Raw genomic sequence first — 21,489 nt, 5'->3', positions numbered from 1 at the left:
TGATTGCGCAAGGAGATCTCAGCGTGGCGAGTGGTACTCTCACACGAAGCACCTAACACTGATGTCCTGTGTCCATAGGGCAGTCTGTGTGCACTCTCTGGTCAAACTATTCCTTCTACCAAACTCGCTGACCGACACAAAGCTTCTTTATATTGTATAACTATTATTTATTTTTGTAAGTAATTCATTCTTGTATCATAAAATAAGATTTATGGTGAGGAAAGATTATTCGATGAAAACCTTGTGAAAGGTGGTATCTGTGTTCCAATTATATATAATTGAGAACAATTGAAAATATTAAAGATGATTAAAATACCTTTCTCACTGGTATCTATCTTGAGAAAGGACAATTTGGCCAAGGGTAGCCTTAAAAGAAAGAAAAGAAGGAAAAACAACAACAAACAAACCAGAAATTGAAGCATCTAATTGCTCCTGCTATTATTTCTGAGATTTAGGCTGTTTACTGATTTAGGTTGAGAGGTTGAATGTGGCAAGGCAAAGGCTGTAAACAAATGCACATATTTAAGCGTCCAGGATTGTTTAAGGACGTATTAAAATGAACTCGTGCATTCATCTACTTCGTCAGGGACAACCACCAAGTGTGAGGCAGGCACCAGTGACACTCAGCCAGAGGAGGAGGGACTTCTTTTTAGAGGAGGCAGTAATCCCTGAAGTGGTGACTAAGCAAGCCAGGTACCTTTTCTCCCTAAGACAGGAGCGTCGGTAGGGGATTGTCCTCCCTTCAAACTGTCCCCTTGTAACCCAGCTTCGCACAAACTACTGTCATAAACTACTGCCAATGAAAATTTCTCTAAACACTGTCAAATAAACATAATAACCACTCTTTTTAGATGCTACTTTTTTTGAACATACCTTTTGGGAATGAGTTTTCCTTAGTGTTTATTTCCACAAGCTTAAGTCTTAAAAAAAAAAACAACTTACTACATAAATGTAATATCTTCTAAAATTCTGTATATCCTTCTAAAGTTAATTATTCTCAAGTCATCTCTATTATAAATTTCTAATGATTCTAGAAATCAGTTCTGACAATCTTAAATATAATCTTGAGGTTCTACAGCAAATTATAAGTGTTTGAGTCCTCCATCCGTGAGAAGGCAACTGAACCAGTCTCTGAAATCCCCGACAGTTCCAGGGTAAGATCTCAGTGACATCACAGACCTCGAAACAAAGCTGGCAATGGAATTTTCATGAGTATTCTGTTTCTTACACATTGAATAAGCAAACTCAAAATTAAGTGGGTATTTTCTAAGGGTGGTTATTGTGTGTTAATGTGTGTGTGTGTGTGTGTGTGTGTGTGTGTGTATGATGTGCTTATGTATGAGTGTGGGCTTATGCATGCCATGGCGCATTTGTGGAGGTCAGAGGACAACTTTGAAGAATTAAATTTCTTCTTCCACCATGGATTTGGGGGATTGAACCCAAGTCGCCAGGCTTGAGCATTAAGTGCCTGACCTAATGAGCCTCTCACAGGCCTTTTTCTGGTATTTTAACATATGAATTACCATTCTTTTAACCATGATTATTGTTTGATCTTAGTAAGAAATCAAAAATCTCATAAAGGGCAGATCTTGATTATCTCACCAAAAACACTCTCATTTGGACAATTAATAAGTATATTTTGTCAACATTTTATCAAAAGACCACGTCTAGAGAGTAGCTTGGGAGCCACATTCTCCCAGGGTTTATAATAAAAGGTTAACTAAGATAAAGACTATTTTTAAGATGCATTAATTTAAATAATAAAACAACTTTCATAATCACAGGATATGCCAGTTCTAGTGTCTTTCAAAATAACAGTTTTACCTTGTAACTTCTGTCTCACGAGGCTGTACTTTGAAACTCATTGCTGACAATGTCATTGAAGTAAGTGACCTTAGCGATAGGAAGGCAGAAAGGACGAGATGTCGTGGCTGGTGGAGAGCTGTCCTGCTCACTGTCTGTCGCTCTGATTAAACACCATGACCAACGACAAGTTGGGGAGGAGAACGTTTGTTTCTCTGTACAGCTTACAGCCCAGCACGAAGGGAAGCCGGGATTGGAGCCAGGAACTGCAGCAGGGCACAGGAATAGGCACCGTTTCCTGGCCTGTGAAGTCACAAGTCAGGTGGGGCCACCTCATAATTCAGTCCAGGATGAGATCATAACTGGTGTCTTCTGCCATGTACAGGCTTATTGTATTTGGGAGGGGTGAAAATGCTGGCGGACTTTTGGCTTGAACAACTGAGACAGTGGATGGGTGGGGTGACGTCATGCTTGTTATGTGAAGTCTGATGTGTCTACTAGGAACCCTGGTGCAAGGTGAGCAGCTGGATGCCGGGGGCTAGGAGTGAAGGAGGGTGAGGATCAAGATGTGGATTCGCAGAGAAGCAGAATTTAAGGGAGAGGAGATGAATTGGCTTAGAAGTAACAGTTTATATCTAAAGAGATCTGGGTGAGTATGTCACACAGCCCGAGGGCTCAGTCTGGGCTTGAGAAGGAGGGAGGAGCTTGGCCTATTAAGGAGCAAAGAGTGACTATGTACTCAATATTCACTAGGAACGCCACCAGACACCCCAAGCTTATCTCACAAAGTCCGATCCAGCCATGCACGGCGGCCTGTCTACAAAGTCAGCACATTGTCGATGAAGACAGCAGGGTTGCAAGTGTGAAGCTAACCTGGGCTCCATAGAGAATTTCAGGCCAGGAAAAAAAAAGAATGAAAGGAAGGATAATTTTCTAAATTATTTTTAATTTTGTGTGTGCAGGTGTGCGCAAGTGCATGTGTGTACACATGTGTGTGTGTATGTGTGTGTGCACATGTGTGTGGTGGATGTACACATGTGTGCAGAAGTCAGAGGCAATGGATCTCTCTGGAGTTGGAGTTGTAGGTGTTTGCTAGCGGGGTGACAGAAACCTAACTCATGTCCTCTGGAAGAGCAGTATGTGCTCAATCACTAAGCAATCTTTCCACCCTTAACACAGCCTTTCTTACATTCTGTGAGTGTTGACCACATTCTGGTTACTCAAAGCTTATGTCAATATTGCAGTAAACATTTAGTCATTTATCATTTTAAAACGCATTTCAATTCAAATATAATAATGTATGCTAGCATTTTAAGTACTGTTGTCTATTAGATGTCTTAAATACATAGACAATCAAATATCGGGGCTGGTGAGATGGCATAGCAGGTATAGTTGTTGCCACTAGCTTTAGGTTTTCTTGTTGCCTACAACTGGAAGATGAGGAAACTAAGGAAAAGAGAACTAAGTCACCTAATGTCTTAATTAGCAGCTGAGCACAGTTCAAAACCAAGCAGACAAGACCCAGGGTAGTTACTCTCTGCCATGCTGTAAGCTCCTTCCAGGAAGAGATCACTTCCCACTTGTGCAAATATCTCATGGGCTTATTTAGCTGCTTAACTTGTAGAGCAGTGCTTATAATAATTGGGATTGTCCACAGCCACCCAAGAGTAGAAGTAGCAAGTTGTTTGTTGTCAATGTCATGAAGGGATTTTGCAGAACTTAGAGGAAACTAAAATAGCAACCATCACTCCGTTCTAATTAATCCCCTTTGTTATACCGACTGCCTTTCAAATTGCACTGAGAAGTAATCATTACTGGGAAGTAATGATGGGACAATTCAGGTTAGCCTGAGCCATTGTCAGCAGAATAGTTTTAATGATGACGATGAAGAATGGTGATGCACAAAGATGAAATGCAGCTTCAACAACTTGAGAAACCAATCAAGCTTTGTTTTGAAGTGTGTGTGGTTATACAACGGTGTGCTCAGTATTACATTATTTGTCATTAAGACTATTTACAACTGGACTCACCAAAGTATTGAAATCAACTTGCATATTTGAACTGTCTGTCTGTCTGTCTTTCTGTCTGTCTGTCTTTCACTGCTGGTTTGAATGAGAATGCCCCAGCATTGGTTCTGGCATTTGAACACTTAGTTTTCACTTGGTGGTACTGTTTAGGGAGGCTTAGGAGGTGTGGCCTTGTTGGAGGAAGTGTGTTACTATGGACGGGTTTGAGTGGTCAAAGACTTCTACAATTCTCAGTGTGCTCTCTGCTTTCTGCTTTCAGTTTGATATATGAGCTCTCAACTTTCTGATTAAGCTGCCACACATACCTGCTGCCATGCCTCTCCTCTATGATGGCAATGGACTCGCATCCCTCTGGAACCCTGAATAAATCCTTCCTTCTATAAGTTGCCTTGGTCATGGTGTTTTATTAATTACAGCAATATAAAAGTAACTAATATAGATCTATCTATCTATCTATCTATCTATGTATCTATCTATCTTCTATCTATGTATCTTTATGAATAAACCATATACATATATATATATAATGCATATCTATCTGTCTGTCTGTCTATCTATGGAATGAATGTCCAGAATCCTCCAAAGTTTATAAAGAGGATAAATTTATAAAAATTAACTTTTAGTAGCTGACAGTCTTTGCATGTTAAACTGTTCAAGAGTCAAACACCAGAGAATAAAATCACACTAGTGACATTAAAAGTACTTGGCAAAACTTGAAAAAATGAAAGCATAAAGTAGGTACTGTTGCTTGTCTCATTTTCCCTGTCTTTCTGTCATGAGGGACACTTGGCAGCCCTGTCGTATGGAACGTCGGTGTTCAGTGTGTTGTTTGCTAGGATGGGAAGCCATAGCAATGAGTGCTTCGCCGTATTTCTGCAGAGTCAGTGTGCAATTCAGCTATTGTGGGGTGCGGCCCCCTCTTCGCCTGCGAGCTTCTCTAGGGCAAACCTTGGCGTCCCTGCCCACCACCCCTTTACCCTGAAAAATGAACAAAAACCCGATGTGGGAACCAGCCCAGCAGAAGTGGTCCAGGAAGTGGAGGCAGCAGATGGAGCACAAGAGAGGAAAGCCCTGGGGGAAGGACAAGGAAGGCAGAGAGAGGGGAAACAGAATGGGCAACAGAGGGAGCAGGGCCAGTGAGGGCAACAGTAGGGGGCCTGGGGGGGAGGAGGCAGGAGAGCCCAGGGAGGTGGAGGGGCCACAGTGGGAAACCCAGAGAGCAGGAGGCCTTCAGATTGTGAGCCTTCCCCAGGGTCTCGGAGAAGTCAGCACACCGGCTAATTCTGCTGTCTTTGTGCTGTGACAAACTCTTGGGATGGTGGGACAAAGGAACTAGGGGAGCAGCAGGGAGCGGAGAGAAATGAGAGGACATGACTTGCTTGCAGGAATTTCCCCAGAACAGAAGCAAAGCAAAACATGTCTTCCATTCAGTTGTATTAATTGCAAATTCATTTTCTTAAAAAAGTATTGTAGTGGTTGAGAGTGTGGGTTGGGCTGTTAAAACTTCTTTGAATCTAGACTTGAAGCGAGCCAGGCTCCGGGAGGGTCTGGAATAGCGAACTGCTACGATGGTGGACTTACCCGGTCTCCCTGCCAGACACAGCAGTACCCCAGACTGCTGCCCGTGAGCACTGCCCGGCGCTGATCCACAGCGGTACCCCACAGTGCTGCCCGCGAGTACTGCCCGGCGCTGATCCACAGCGGTACCCCAGACTGCTTCCCGTGAGTACTGCCCCGTGCTGATCCACAGCGGTACCCCAGAGTGCTGCCCGTGCTGATCCACAGCGGTACTCCAGAGTGCTGCCCATGCTGATCCAGTCCTTTTCTCCTCTGTATTTACGCTGTGTGTGTGGTGCACCTGCTCATGTATGTAGTCATGCATGTATGTGTACGTACGCATGGACAGAGGTCAATGATTGGCTAGGATGGCTGGTTAATGAGCTCTGCTGGTCCTGCCCTCCCATTACTGGGGTTATAGCCATGTACCACACACTGTTTTGGAGCACAGGTGCTGGGGATGTGAAATCAGGTCCCTTTTGCTTGCAAAACACTTTAATGGCATGGCCATTTCCCTAGCCCAGTCCCAGTGTTTGTCTGTCTGTCTATCCTGTGTGTGTGTGTGTGTGTGTGTGTGTGTGTGTGTGTGTGTGTGAGAGAGAGAGAGAGAGAGAGAGAGAGAGAGAGAGAGAGAGAGACCGTGTGAGTTTATGTGTGTCACCTACCTAGGCCAGAAGATGGCGTCAGATCCCATGGAGCTGGAGTTATAGGTAGTTGTGAGCTGCCTGGTGTGTGTGCTGGGAAGCAACCTCTTTTGCAAGAGCAGCAAGGACACTTAACCACTGAGCCGTCTCTCAAGCCCCCTAGTGCTAATTTTCTAAAGATTAGCATTTTAGTCTGTATGTAGCACACTGGGTCTCGTATGACACTTTCACAGGCACATACTGCCACACCTGTCCACGATGGCTGCCCCCTCCCCTGCCCTCTTCCCCACCCTCTCGGGGCTCTTTCTACCACAGTCACCCCTCTGCTTTCCTGTCACTTCACTTAATCCTTACAGTCACCCACGAGGCAAGACAATCAAAGCACCTAGAAGTGTAAATAACTTGTCCCAGGCCCCAGATCTTCAGAGTGAGGGAGCTGGGCTTGTCACCCAAGCAGTGGGTTTCCATGGTAGTGCTTTTAATCACAGAGCACTCAGATTAACACAGAGTGCATGAACACAGTTGGAGAATATAATTACCCTAAAAAATGATGGATCTGATTCATGATCAAAACAGCAATTATAACTGGAGAAACAGGCTTCTTCCATACAGTTTCTAAGGGAGACCCTGGGCAACTAAAGATAATGAAATTGGTATTACCACTGTTGCATTAGTAAATCATGGCTCCTGGGATGCTGTGAAAACCCCACTCCACATTCCCTTTGGAATCATTCTCAGGATTTCTGTTTCTTTGCCCAGTAGGGGCTTAATAAGGAGCATCCCAGCCGGGTTAAAAGAAACAAGAATTTGGACCAAGAGCGAAATGGCAGAGAAAACTGAGAAGAGCAGACGGTTATCACAAAGTGCCTTTGGAGCTGGGTGTTTCCACTGTTCCTCACACTCAGGCCGCGGCCACTGTGGGGGGGGGGCTGTGTGACACCGATGAGTAGGGACGAGACGTTTCCAGTGTCTCCTTGCCTCGTGTCTGTGCTACATCCTGTATTTTCCACACTGGCTTGTGAGACAGCAAGCATAAAATGAGAACAGACTTCCGACGCTGCAAGCCCCCACAAACAAGGGGCACAGACTTCCGACGCTGCAAGCCGTCCCACAAACAAGGGGCGGGCACACAACTCACCTTTTCATTGTAGATGTCACCAAGCATTGTGCACGCATGTATCACATCGAGGCTTTGGAAGTTGTTTCTCGCTATTTTCACAAACTTTTCCAGGTATTCAATTGCTTCCGTCGTCTGTCCTTGGCTAGGACGAGATGGGAAACCATTAGTGTATATTTCATTGTTGTGAAAATAAGGAATTTTGTGTCTTTGCAGTAAAAAGTGTGGGGTGTCGGTTAGACTTACACATTGTATGAACAGACATGTGGCTCAGGATGTCACACTTACAACACACACCGCAGGAGTAGACATGGCTAATCTCGGTCAGGGTATACAATGAGTTAAAACTCAAAACTTTAAGTATTTAAAAAAATTTTATACAGCATTTCCACCCCATCCTTTTCCTACTCCAACTCCTCCCATGTCCCCTGCACTCTCTCTCTCCCAAAGTTCATCACCTCTTCCTCTTTAGTAACGTCTCTCTCTCTCTCTCTCTCTCTCTCTCTCTCTCTCTCTCTCTCTCTCTCACACACACACACACACACACACACGCTCTGCTGAGTCCATTTAACGTTGCTCATAGGTTTACTTTTTCGGGATGAACACCCGGGATTGGATAGCCTATCCACTAGGAGGTAAGTAGGCTGGGGGCTGCTTGAGGCGGAGAGAAGGGGATGAAGGGTAGTCAATGAGCTCTGTAGGATTTCTTTCAGGGTTGATGGGAAGTTCCTGAAATCAGAGCGTAGTCAGGGCTACACAAGCCTGTAAAGGTATGAAAACCTCAGCTGTGGAATTTAAAAGGAGAATTTCTGTATAGTTTTATAAGTTGTCTCAAAAAATCTGTTTTAAAACTTCTAAAAAGCGTATTAAAAGTGAAAATGCGAGATGGGCAGTATACTCCTTTAATCCCAGAAATCGGGAGGACCCGAGTTTGAGGCTAGCCTTGTCTGCACAGTAAGTTATAGGCCAGTCAGTGCTACTGAGTGAGTGAGTGAGTGAAGAGTGAGCTAGCCAGTCAGTCAGCACCTCCACACACAGTGTGTGTGTAAAGACAGTGAGTGTGGGTGTAAAGGCAGTGAGTGTGGGTGTAAAGACAGTGAGTGTGGGTGTAAAGACAGTGAGTGTGTGTGTAAAGACAGTGAGTGTGGGTGTAAAGACACTGAGTGTGAGTGTAAAGACTGTGACTGTGGGTGTAAAGACAGTGAGTGTGGGTGTAAAGACAGTGAGTGTGGGTGTAAAGACAGTGAGTGCATGTGTAAAGACAGTGAGTGTGGGTGTAAAGACACTGAGTGTGTGTGTAAAGACACTGAGTGTGGGGTGTAGTCTTGCAACAGATTCCCTCACATCCAGCAATTATCCTCGACTGGCTCCAAAGCAATGCTAGAGAAAGCCTTCTCATCATAAGCCGTAAGCTCCCCTCCCATCCTCAGTGGATGCTATCAGTTGAGCAGCTGGAATATAAACAACACAGGGTTGATAGTGAGCTTCACTTGCGAATGCTAACACAGACTTAGAGCCTAGTTTGTCCTTGGGAAGGGGAAACAAATTTTTTTTCCTAGAGAAGGCTACAGATTATAGAAGTTCAAAGACAAGGTGAAATGTTAAACAAATATTAATTCCAGTTTTCCTATATGCAGTGCACAGGTGCAGCTTCAACATCAGATTATATGGTATAATCATTAAATTCATTCAACCAGACCTTGGAGACTTAAAAACATATATTCTGAGGACCAGGACTCCTCGGTCCAAAGAATGAGAATGAAATGGGGCAGAATATTTGTGTATCAAGGTGATTCCAGTTTCCAACTGGGAAAACAGGACTGTTAACGTCCACGTCCCCTGACAACTGTCCAATTATGTAGATCACACTTGGCCTAGTGTTTGCGGAAGAAGTAATCAATAAAGGATGTGGTTGACTGAACATAGATTTTGGTTGAACCAATGCATGAAAACTTAATCGTTTACTCAGAGAGAAGAAATGAAATAGAGCAGAGATGAGCCGGCCACCAAGGGCTTTGTAGATTGTGCCACCAAGTTTGTGGGCCACAGATGAAAGCAATAAGGCAAATGGGATCAGTGACAGGAGAAAATGTAAAAAGCTATTCTTAATTCCATGAATTAATAGAAACGTTTCTGGTGGTCTTTTTTTTTTTTTTGTCATTTCTAGAAAATTTCACATCGAAGCCTGGATGTTCCATTTTAGAGAATATATGAAAATTACTAGGGCGTGTCATTTCTCTCAAGCAAGAAGAAATTAATCTTTGGCTATAACAGAATGGTAATTTTCACACTGGAAACTTTGTTGGGATTGACTTGTAGATCTCCACTGTGGAAAGTTTTCCAGGAAATCGTTTAACTCACATGTGCGAAGAAATTTACCAGGGCCTGGAGAAACCCAGATGTGGGATAGTTGTGACCAATGTGTCATGAACACAGTTCCTCAGGGGTCCTCTTTTTCTGGGTTCTTTTAAGTACCCTTCCTGATTTTGTTAAAGAGCTGTGGCAATAACTGAATAATAATTGAATTACATATTCAATAAGTGAATTCATAAATTAGAATATACAAACACACATATTCCATAAGGTAAATTGCATGCACTTGAACCATCTCCAAAATCATCATCATCCTAGTAACATTACTTGGCAATTTCTCAACTCACTTTTTCTTTCATGAATCACAACTGACTTTTATAGTAGCATCATAAGACTCTTTCAGAACTGATTCTTTTTTTCTTCAGTACTATTTTAAGTAAGAAAGAAATGGCACTGTAAATGCTTATTTTCTTTCACACTGCTTATGTCTTTATATGATGTATATTGTTTACACCAACAGAAAACAAAGCTGTCCACTACTGAAGTTCCCTGATGTGTCATACCAGATCTGGCTCGAGCAACACCAAAGGGTAATTCCATATCACCAAGTCCTGTCTTTAGAGAATGTGGTGTGTTTCTCAGGAAAGCTTAGTCTAAATTCTCATAGTCATTTTAGAAGCTTCCAGCTTACACAATTTCATCAACACTCAGCTGATGGCCTTAGACACCCACTTATCCTAGACATGTCTATCCTCTTCCATTTCCTTCAAAGAGATAAGATATGTTTATAGAGATGGGCTACTATTAGTGTAACTGGAGCCATCACAGGTTAGGGAAGACGAGACTTAGGGAGAATGCTAAGTTTCACACACAACTTGATTTATTTCTCAGCCACCACCGCCATACTTTTTTCTATTTCGCTCATGTCACCTTTTGTCTGATGCCTGCTAAGCCAGGGGCACAGTTGAGGATTGTGCACAGGGTACACACGTATGTACTTGTGTGTGTTTGCACATGTGTGGGCATGCTTATTGAAGTTAATATCAACCCTTCAAAGCAACATTCTCCCAAAAATGACCACAAAAACCTGTAAAGGTTTTGGAAAGTTTCTGTACACAGAATTAGTTGTATTGGGCATGAAAGTAACATGTGGATCTGTTTCTCTCTGTCTCTCTCCGTATGTGTCTCTGTGTATGTCAGAGGACAATATCAGGAGTTTTTCTTGATTACCCTCCACACATTTCATTGATTCTGTTTTTGTTTTTGTTTTGTTCTGAGGTAGTGTTCACCGTGTATCTCTGACTCACTCTGTAGACCAGGTTGGCCTTGAACTCATAGAGATCCGCCTGCTTCTGCTTCCTGAGTGCTGGGATTAAAGGTGTATGCCACCATTGCCTGTGTCTCCACACTATTTTATTTTTTGAGACAGGGTCTCTTGTGGAACCTGGAGCTTTTCGATTAGACTAGCTCTGCAGCAAGCCCTGGGGATCCACCTGTCTTGACCATTGCAGCACCGGGATTATAGTGTGGACAACCATGCCTGGCTTTTATGTGGATGCTGGAGATCTGAACATAGGTCCTTATGCTTTCATAACAAGCACTTTCCCGATGAGGTCATTCCAAGGGCTCTGTTTGCAGCATTGCTGAAATATAACAAAAGACTTTCCCTGTTCATAAGAAAATCTTCTACCTCTCACCTGTCATGTGCAGCATTTCCCACCTCAAACATACTAGATTATCTGTGTCAGGATTTATCAAGAATTCAAATTCAGAGGTTCAGATGAGAAAATCCCAGATGAAATATCCATTCAGCCTTTGAAGATCATTTGACGCCAACCTCAAGTGTCCAGAAGTTCCAAGATTAAATACAAGAGCCATCAGTCACCAAAGGTCATCACAATGTTTATCCTGTGATGTGGCAAAGGCTCAGAGAAGGTTTGTGAGGGAGCCATTCTCCTGAGGGTTTTATCTCTTTGATTGTGTGGGATGCTTTTGTAAGAATTGTTTTATAAGCATGTGAAGGGACACATCAGTATTACTGTGCACACTTAGACCAGGCTTACCACTCCAAAGTGAGACTGTTTTCTAGGGGATGGAGGGACGGCTCAGCAGTCAAAGCACGTGGCTGCTATTCCAGAAGACCAGATTCAGTTCCCCGTACCTGCACGATGTCTGACAGCCCCTTCTAACTGAGACCCGGAGACTCTGACCCCCTCCTGTTCTGGCTCCATCAGGCATGCATGTGACACACACATGCGCACACACGCATACACACACAGCAGACATGCATACAAAGATAAATAAAACATAAAACAAACAAAACCAGCAACACAAAACCCTCCACAAACCCAACTGTTTTCTACTGATCTGCAACAGTGACAATACTAGAGGCAGGTAATTTACTAGTTGACACGACCTGGACATCAAGTGTGCAAGCACGTCTAAACAGATATTCAGCTGAGTACTCAGGGATCTCAGCTGCTATTTGGAGAGTAGAGCTTCCAAGAGACAGCTGGTGGCCTTTTGGGGACTTTCACCATGCACATTTGGAGGGATCACTTATAGGTTGCTTGCTTACCTTGCGTGTGACTGGTCCTGTCTCTCTCCAGTAAACACCTACACTCTCATCAGTAACCTTCTCCTAGACATTTGTCTAACAGTGACCATGTTTTAACTGATATTTCAAAGAACACCTTTCATTTCGTTGGTAGTAGTGATTTTTAATCAGTAATATTTATGTAACGACTTTTAGTTCATGAAGCATCTGAGCATTAAACGCCTTTCAATAACACCCCACCTCTTCAGACTGCCCTGTATACATTTACAATGGAAATGACTATGAAGAAGTTACAGTTTAGCACATTTTACATGTGCAACTGCTATTATTATTATTATGAACAGGCTCTGTTTTGGCACTAAGCTAATATGCTGAAAACCAAGACTGTGTGTTTGATGATTTTTGGTATTGTGAGTGGCTTACACACAGTTATGCTCTATGACAAAGGGTGAACTAGATCACATGGTGACTGCAATTCAGCACGTGAGGGACAATCACCACGCTTCCCACGAAAGGCATCAGAAGCTGTTTCTAGAGACTTGCATTTATGTTTCTGTTTCAGATGAAATGTTGGGAACACTGGCTTGCACCCAACTGTTAATCCAGGCTTGCTTTATGGAGGAAGTGTGGCGGAGGTGTGAATGGGAACTGTTCCTGAAGATCTCTGGGAAGGCTAGGCATTGAGGTGCACTGCCTGGTAAGGCTCTCTGCAACCCCGACTTATGAGATGTGACCTGATTTTTCTCTTCTCTGGTTCATTCAAGGTCACCACTAAGCTCACCCAAAAGGAAAGGGAGCTAACCCAAAGGAGGAACACACAGAGGCGACTTTGGACGCCTCTTTTAAAAATATCACACTGGTTTAAAGTAACTTACCGTCAAAGGGTCATTTAAGAAGGGCACTGCTTAAAATTTAAGCAGGCAGTAATAGAAAGCGACAGACCTCAAACAATTTAAGTCTTTCACAGCTGGGTGACTCCACAGTGACAGCCGGACGAGGCTGTGCTAACTTACCTCTGCAGGACCTTGGCGATGGCCTCGTAGGCTTTCCCCAAGTTCAGGTCATCCCCCACGCTCTCGGCGATCTCACTGTACCTGCGAAGCACCTACAGGGAGGGCGGCACACAGAGAGGAGGTGTCCACTTCACATAACAGACAAGACAAACGCTAATCACGCTTAGACGTCTAGTTAGCTGCTTGTTAAAGAGCCCCACTGGTCTGGTTTATTTTTGTCTGTGCTGTGGTTTGTTTCATGGCCATTCTTTGAGCCATGACAGTGAAGTCTTTGGTAAATTTTTTTCCTCATGCCATCCCAATTCTCCAAACCTTCTTGTTTATATAATGTAGGTGTGAATAAATAATTGAATGGTTTACAGCATTATTTTAAAATATGGAGACGATTACCTAAGGTAATATAAGGCAGATTAGAATGTTCTACTATAGTAGTTCAAGTATCATGGTTCTTTCTATAAATAGAGCTTTGAAAAGAATGAATTTAGGCGATGGGCCTTTTCTAAATCTGTCATTTAGGAGAGGCTTGTCTTGCAGTGTTATGCACACACTAAAAATATTTCTTACAAATGTACTTCATTACCAGCAATCTCCCTGATAATCAAAAGATTACAGCTGCCACAGCCAAACATATGATCTTAATTTAATTTAGCGTTGACATCATTGGTGTGCTGTCATTTTCATCTTTTTAATTTCCCACTCCACTCTCTGGTCAGAAGAGGAGAATACAGAAGCCAACATCCCCTTCCTTCTCCCTTTATTGTTATGTGACCCAACCTATTACACACATGAGGACACAGGAAATCTCCAAAGACCTCTATGAAAATACTTTTTGCACATTTTCCAGGAAAGAATGAGAGAAAGTCACTTTGTGGCATTTGAGCGGGTGAGCTGGCGGGGGTGGAGCATACAGCTTCCTGGTGCGCTCTGTCTCAGTGAGGCAGCACGAAGGATTTAAGTACTGGGACACAGTCGGTGTTTGTCCATTCTCTTTCCTCCTGTATCTTTTTTATACCTGCACACCACCCTCGCCTGAAACCGCTTTCCCCTTTTGCCTGTCTGTTTCCTTCCTTCTGCTTTCATGTGACATTCATCTTTACTTCTTCAAAGTTAACATTTGGGAAATAATTCCACGCGGCTGTCATGAACCCTCGTTAGACGCAGCTCTCCTGTGGTTTACAAGGGATTCCTCGTGGCGAGGCCTACCCATGGGTTCGCATCAACCCTGGTATTTGACTCCTGTTAAGTCCACAAAGTTCTAAATTTTGAAAATACTTTCAATGGACCAGAAACGATTGCACTTATTCGTAAGACACAGTGTGATGCTTTTCCTGTGTGTAACGGGCGTGGACTCAGCAGCTTTCCAGCGTGTTGCTGTTCTATGGTAATAATGTTCAAAAAGCAAACAAAAAGAATGCACATAATAATGTACATACTATATTTTTATCAAGTTTTTTTGTCTGTGTGTGTATGTGTGCCCACATGTGTGTGTGTGGGTTCGTACATATGGTGGCGCATGTGTGGAGGCCGGAGGACAGCCACGGGTTTCAGACGTGCTTTGAACAGGGCTCTTGTTTGCACCGTGGGTGTTAAGCTGGCCCACATGCTTCCCTGGGGCTCTCCACCTCCCATGCTGCCGCAGGACGGCCACTTACACACGCACACTGCCACATCTGGCTTGTGTGGGTGCCGGGAATCTAAACCCAGGTCCCCGCACCTGCACAGCAATCACTCCAGACCCCCCATTAGCAAGTTTGGAATATATAACACGTGATCATTAGCCTTTATCCTTATTTTTAGGTTTCTTAATGAGGCTCCGAAGAAACCTGAGGATACTCTTTTCATCTCCTCCTCGAAGCTGGCAATCTGCTGGTTTAACCTGAGGTGACTTCACAGCCTATTCTGAGGCATGAGATAGAGTCTCTGAATTTTGTTAAATTTGTAAGAAACCTTGTTGAATAGAAGAACAAAAACATGTAGGAAGAGACTCTATGGATCTTTATTTTGGTCCTCATATTTTTAGATGACATTCTAGAATCTCACATGAGAGGCTGACTATTAATATATTTTATGCCCAAAATAGTTCATTTGCCTTTTTTTTCCAATAAAAACTGTCACTGTGGCACCAGGACTGTTTTATGCTTAGGAAGTATTACAATGGTGACTTGTTTGCCTACTGAGAAAATTTATATATTTCCTACTAGTCCAGACTTTGGGCTGATGGATCTGTAAGAATCAGCAACAGTTTGAGGGAAATTCTCTGGGGCGTCCGCTGCTGGCCTTACACAGTGATGCTCTTGTGTTCCTAGCTACCTTGTGACTTCTTCATGGTGAGAAAAACTAAAGAGAGGGACTGTTTTTACAAAATATACCATGTGAGAAGGTGCGTGGGGTTCTAGCAGCATCTGTGGAAATCTGAAGGGCCCTGGGCTGGATAGACTCATGCTGTGGACATGTTGGACACATATATGTAACTGGGCTGGCTAAAATCTGCCAGCGTAAGTCAGAGAGTGGGGACAAAGGATCCTCATGTGTATAGTAATGGATGAAGACGTCTTCTTGCCTTTCAAACGCGTAGTCAGTGGAACTCATGAGCCTTGAAAGGAAGAGAAAGGCTCATCTGCTGTGTCAACTTGACACTACCACATTGGGGAAAGATAGCTCGTGTATCTGGGTATGGGAGAGTTATAGAAAAGAGGAGAGTGGGTCACAGCAGATGTGACACTGCGCTAACATACTATCCAAACTTCAGAACCAGTGACTGGTACCAGCACATTCCATTCCAAATGGCGACTAGTTATAAAATCACATCTCTACTCACAAAGGCCTTTCAGTGTAAAGTGGTTGACATTGTGCAGGGTGATGAATCTGCGTGAAGGAATAAAGATGGAGCCTAACCACACCAAGTCATTAGAGAAACTCCGAGAACCTTCCAGAAGCCAAGCTTTTCTTTAGGTTCAAAAACCTATTATAAAACTGTCCTTGCTTGCCCCTGTGCAACCAACATTATGTTAAGAGGGATGGAAGATAATTTGTAATGAAATTAATGAATGAATTAGTTTTAGGCACTTGCGAGAATTCTGGAAAAACACGACAAGAATGTGAAGATTCTTTATGAAATCCATATGAAGAGGGCATCAATCTACATTTTAAAAGAAGGACAGGAATGGATCCAAGAGTTGGGGAACAACTTGAGCGACTGTCTCGAAATGAGAATGATTGGTATCCCTGGAGAAAGAAAGGCTTTGCCAGGGAATATAGATGCAACAGTATCCGCCATGGACAACTGCTTTAAAGTTCATCTAGTAACAAAGAATGAGTGATTCTACTTTTCATGATATATTAAGTGAAAAACTCAAATTGTAATTTATTAGTTCGATTATGATTTATTTGTTGTTGGGGAAGCCAGGCAGCTTTTTATCCTGTTCCATGGAAGTAATGCTAAAATTGTACTTTATAAGCAGCTATAGTGTCTGTCTGTCTGTCTGTCTGTCTGTCTGTCTGTCTCTTCTCAGGGAAACTTGATGAGCTTGGCTAACGTCCACCACATTCTCGATCATGCCAGCGCCCCCATGTATCCTGTGGCTTTGAAATTGGGTGCCTTTGTTCCTGTATCTAGTGAAAGAACACAAAACATGTTTCTTTTCTTTCCTCACATATCACTGAACATGGACAACTCAAACCAGTGCTCCTCCGTGACCCTCACCACTATCGTTTCTACAGAGAAACAACCCAAAACAGCCATCACTTATAAAAAAAAAAATCAGGTCTAGAATGTAGCTAACTTGAAATGGAAAGTCTATGCAAACATATCAATGAACGCTACTTCATATTTTTATACATGTGTATCTGTTGTATATGCATACGAGGGTTTGTTCACATGGAGACCAGAGGACAGAAATGCCATCCGCCTCATCTGAGACAGGGTTTCTCATTGGCCTGGAGCTCCTCAATTAGGCAAAACCAATTGGCCAGTGACAGTGAGCTCCTCCTTTATTTGCCTCCGGGCTAGGATTATAGGTGCGTGGCCAAGCAGGGTAATTTTACGTCGATTCTGGGGCTTGAGCCCAGTCCCACATAATTTCAAGACAAGAGCGTTATTGAACAAGACACCCCAGCCCCCCAATTCTTTTCAAAATTCACATTTGGGGGTATTTAAAAATACTTTTTCCTTTTACCGTTTGCCAACCCCTTCCTTAGCTGGTTCAGTATTGCAGGCAGAGATCTCCTACTCAGGAGGCATAGACAAGTCCATGGACAGACCTTGTGTGAGCATTAATAAGACCATGCGTTGGACCTGTGCAAGCATTAATCACATCTCCCTCTGGGTATTCCGATTTCCTCCAAATTCCACAGGCGATGGCAGATCTACTAACACACTGAATGTCATGTAAACTTATTACCTCAGGTGTAAATGGAAATGAACAAAGTCTACCTTGACGGAGTGTTAGAAGGATCCTATGTGATGTAGTATTTAAAGTACTTACTAAGGGTTCGAGTGAAGCAACACCCTGACTTTGTCTTCATGTTTGTCTAACATAGCCTTTCTCAAATGGAGGGACATCTGTCAATGTCTGAAAACACTTGTGGCTGTTATAATCAGGGGAGGGTTGCTGGCCCAGAGGTACACACTATACACCACCATAATAAAGAATTATCTGGCCAAAACGTCAGTAGAGCCACTGTTGAGAAACCCTGACCCAGCTTCTGTTTAAACAACTTTACTGATTGGAAACCTTAGGTTAGGAAGCTAGCCACAGGCTCACCGGAAAGCGCCATAAACAAACTATAGGTTGAGCTGAGGTCAGATCTGTAGCTCCCGCCTGCTAGCCAAGACTGCGTCTTGTGCAGCAACAAGGTTAATTCGTCCATCTCTATACAACAACTTCTAATCCTGAGGCATGGCTGTTTTTCCCATCCAGCTCCTCAGCAAACCAAGGACATTTGGGGACAAGGGAGAACAACACTGTTACTGCTTAGCCACATTTAAATGCTCCCTCCTGTTTTCCTCCACAAGTCTCAGAGGACTAGAAGAGTCAGAATAAACCCACTTGGATGCAGCAGCATCTGTAAAGCCACAAAGGATGCCCAGCAAATGTGTCTGTAAACAGGAAGTTACAAGTGCACTGAGCACCCGGGTTCAGTTTTTAGCCTCTCCCCCCATCACTATAGAAAGGCAACACACCTGGAATTTTGTTCTACATACCCCAGAGAAGCCCAGACTGTGCCGTCTCATAACAGAAGTTAGGCACTAGTCCCAGTTCACTGCTTTGCTTTGAAGAAAAAAAAAAAACAATACTGATTTTTACTAGCATAATAACAAACACAGGAAACGTAAAAAGTCAGGTTGCCACCATGAGCTTGAAATCATTGTCAAATCTTATTGGAAATACATTCATTCTGATAGCTGGCACGCTAGCCCCTGTTAGCCATGTCACAGTTGGCGAGCAGAGAGGATGCTTCTGCATCATTTGCAGTGTCTGAACCCAGTGCAGACAATCAGCTGCGACATTAGTCAAAGAGATCGGTGGCTAATGACTTCTGACAGGCACTGGAGTGACAGGCTGAGACCAGCCAGGGCATCACCTGCATTCAGGGTGTCTTCCTGGGGATGAAGAGAGGCACTGAAGGAAAGGCCGAGAACGGGCTAGGGTTCACATACACTTCCTGGGAAGGTACAGCTGACCTGCAGTAAACACAGCAACACTTTCTTCCAGCCATGCTATCCTGAGCGGACCATCGAGTGGGTGATTTTGTAATCTTTGCAGAAGTAGCTTCACTCTTCCTTTCTTATAGTGCATTGTGTTCTCTGAAATTCTCTCCGTCAGTCGGAGGCAGTTGACTTTCCTGCTTTGAACATTGATCATTTGGAGGGTGCATTCTTTGTCCTTGAAACCCATTACTTGTCATTGAGCCCATCTGCCACACGCTGGTGGCTTGTACTGTCTATCACACAACCAAGAGCTGTGTGATAAGGGACAGAAAGGACCTAGCGTGAGAAACATGCACTCTGATGTCTCCTGTCTGACCAACTCTCTGTGTGATCTTAGACAGGAAACATTGCTTTTGCGGATTTCACTTCCCAATTCTGGAATCGGAAGGTGTTGGAACAAACAGCTTAGAATCCCCCCTTCTGAAAGCATGACATGGAGTTTAGGACTGTGGGGTGATATAATTAGTCATTTAAGACATGTTTTACTTGTTTTCAATAATTTAGCTTTAGCTTAAGAATTCCAGGGAGCAAGATGGCTCAGAGGTTAAAGGCGGGTCAGGCTCTACAGAGGACCCAAGTTTGGTTCCTAGCACCCACAACAGGTGGCCTGTAATTCCAGTTCTAGGGAATTCAACATCATCTTCTAGTCTCCCCAGGTTCCTACACACGCACGCGCGCACACACACACACACACACACACACACACACACACACATGCACGTGTACACGTGATTAGGGATTGGAAGATGTCTCAGTGCTTAAGAGCAATCGTTGTACAATCATGAGGATTACAATTCAGATTCCAAAACCTGTGTGACAAATTGGGCATCCTGAAAACACCTGTAACTCTTGCCCCAAGGGATCCAATGTACTCTTCTGGCTTTCAGATGGCACAGGCACACACATATGCGTGTATACTCATATAGACACATGCACATAAATAAATGAAATAAATCTTTAATAGTATCCCTGATGGAATTATTTTTTCTTTTTTAAAGTTTAAAGAAACAAAATAGTGGATCATTTCAATTCATTTGAAATCTTTATACTTCGTCATTTGTGGAATCTTGAAAACCCTTGAGCTGACTGTTTTTAAACTGTCACTACGTCAGAATAGCAGCCAACAAGAGGTGAGTTTCCAGTGGTAACCAGCTAGTCTTAAGAGCAGTCAGTACATGCTTATTGTTCTCCAGAAATAGCAAGCGTTTGCTTTATAGCTGTAAGAACTTGTTGGAAGCTCAGAGCTACTCTTTTGGTTCATAGCCTGCACCAGGAGTGCTGGATAAGTCCACACATGCTGGAACCTGACACAACACCTTCAACAGCCTTGTAAGGATAGAAACGTACCCCAGAAAATTTCCATCTCCTACCTAAAAGTCCCCACTGCACATCCAAGTTGCAGGTGATGCTCAGCCTCAAGACAGATGAGATTCCGCATAAGAGCAGAAAACAAAGCTTACCTCAGTCATGAATAGAAACACACTGCTCCAAATTGTTACTTCCAAAGTAGCTCATCACAGGGTTGCACTATGAGGTAACAATACGACATCTGAGCATTGCGTCTGTGAATCTCAGTTCTTAGTTTTTATCAGGGGTCAGAAGGCACTGGATATCTGTCAGATGTAGCCCAATCATAGCGTGAGTTATATTTGCAGTTCCTCAGAAGAAAATATCTCCCTGCCTTTGACCTCCAGCAGAGGAAACCCATTGGAGGCTTTGGTTTATGTTTTGTTCAGAGGCCCTTGACCAAAGGGTAGTCAATTTATGGGCAACTGGCTATCAGCGCGGTGGCCTGATATAAAACTTTCTGCTTGGTGGAAGGTTAGAGCAATAAGTTAGTTCACTGGCATCCTTGTAGGACATTCGGACTGTTGAGCAGTGAGGCATGGCAGAGGGAGGGGCGTTCAAGGCAGACACGTGGAGAGGAGGCCAGATGGGCTGCAGCCACTGAAGGGTAATAAGACAACTCAACCCTCTTTTTCCTAGAGTCTCCCCATCTCAGTGGAGCCCACTGTTGACTACTCTGGATTCCTAGGACTGTGCATTTTCCATTCGCCTTTCCTACTTCATATAATGAATGGATCTCTTTCTTGAAATAAAACTGAGAAGCACCTCGAGACAAAATAACCATCTAGAGTTGAAGTGACAGGTTAATAATGTTAGCCTTTCCCCCTTTTTGTTTGTCAGTGAAAAACACTCTGAGGAGATTCTTGCCCCGGTGAGAGACACAGAGTAGAAGACATAGGCAATTTCATTACCAGGGCGAGACAAAAAAAAGCAAAAGGTTGAGGGTTTCATCCCATGTCTTGCTTTAACTAAGAAGCCCCAAACTCCAGGAGGAAGAAGAGTGAGTATGACAGATGATCACGCCGTATCTGTGATGACATCAGAGATAATACCAGTTCTCTGTTATTTATGAATGCTGGAGCTGGTTGTGGCAAGCTGAATCATGTTTAGTGCCAGTCAGCTCTAATCAGATTAGACGCACATTGCTCCTCACTTTGCCCGTGCAGAAATGAGAACATTTACAGATTGCTGGGATACAACGGACCGCAGGCCCTTTACTCCAGCCGTGCAGACGTCTGGTTCTCAATCTCCACCCCAGTGCCTTCAGCCTCTGGAATCGCAGACCCTCCCGGTCCTGAGCCTGCACTGCTCTTCCTCATTTTCCTCTTGATTTTCCCAGAGCTCTCTGACAGGGAGCCACATGTCCTTGTCCTAGTCAAGCTCTGCTCACACTGTCCCACG

General features: G+C 43.6%; 1 protein-coding gene across 4 annotated transcripts in view; it reads right to left on the bottom strand.

Annotated features, from left to right (window-relative positions):
* Positions 1 to 21,489, bottom strand: part of Ttc29 (tetratricopeptide repeat domain 29) — a 192,935-nt gene that overhangs the window by 59,117 nt on the left and 112,329 nt on the right. For all 4 annotated transcript variants that reach the window (XM_040734839.1, XM_040734836.1, XM_040734837.1 and 1 more), the window contains 2 exons: positions 13,032 to 13,123; positions 7,170 to 7,293 (listed from right to left, as the gene is read on the bottom strand). In XM_040734839.1, coding sequence (XP_040590773.1) covers positions 7,170 to 7,293; positions 13,032 to 13,123 — 216 coding nt within the window. The remainder of the gene's footprint in view (positions 1 to 7,169; positions 7,294 to 13,031; positions 13,124 to 21,489) is intronic.

Source organism: Mesocricetus auratus, unplaced genomic scaffold (genome assembly GCF_017639785.1).
Source record: "Mesocricetus auratus isolate SY011 unplaced genomic scaffold, BCM_Maur_2.0 Super-Scaffold_100041, whole genome shotgun sequence".
Lineage (NCBI taxonomy): Eukaryota > Metazoa > Chordata > Mammalia > Rodentia > Cricetidae > Mesocricetus > Mesocricetus auratus.
Note: the sequence above shows the minus strand (reverse complement) of the source record. Positions and strands in the feature narration are given on the sequence as shown.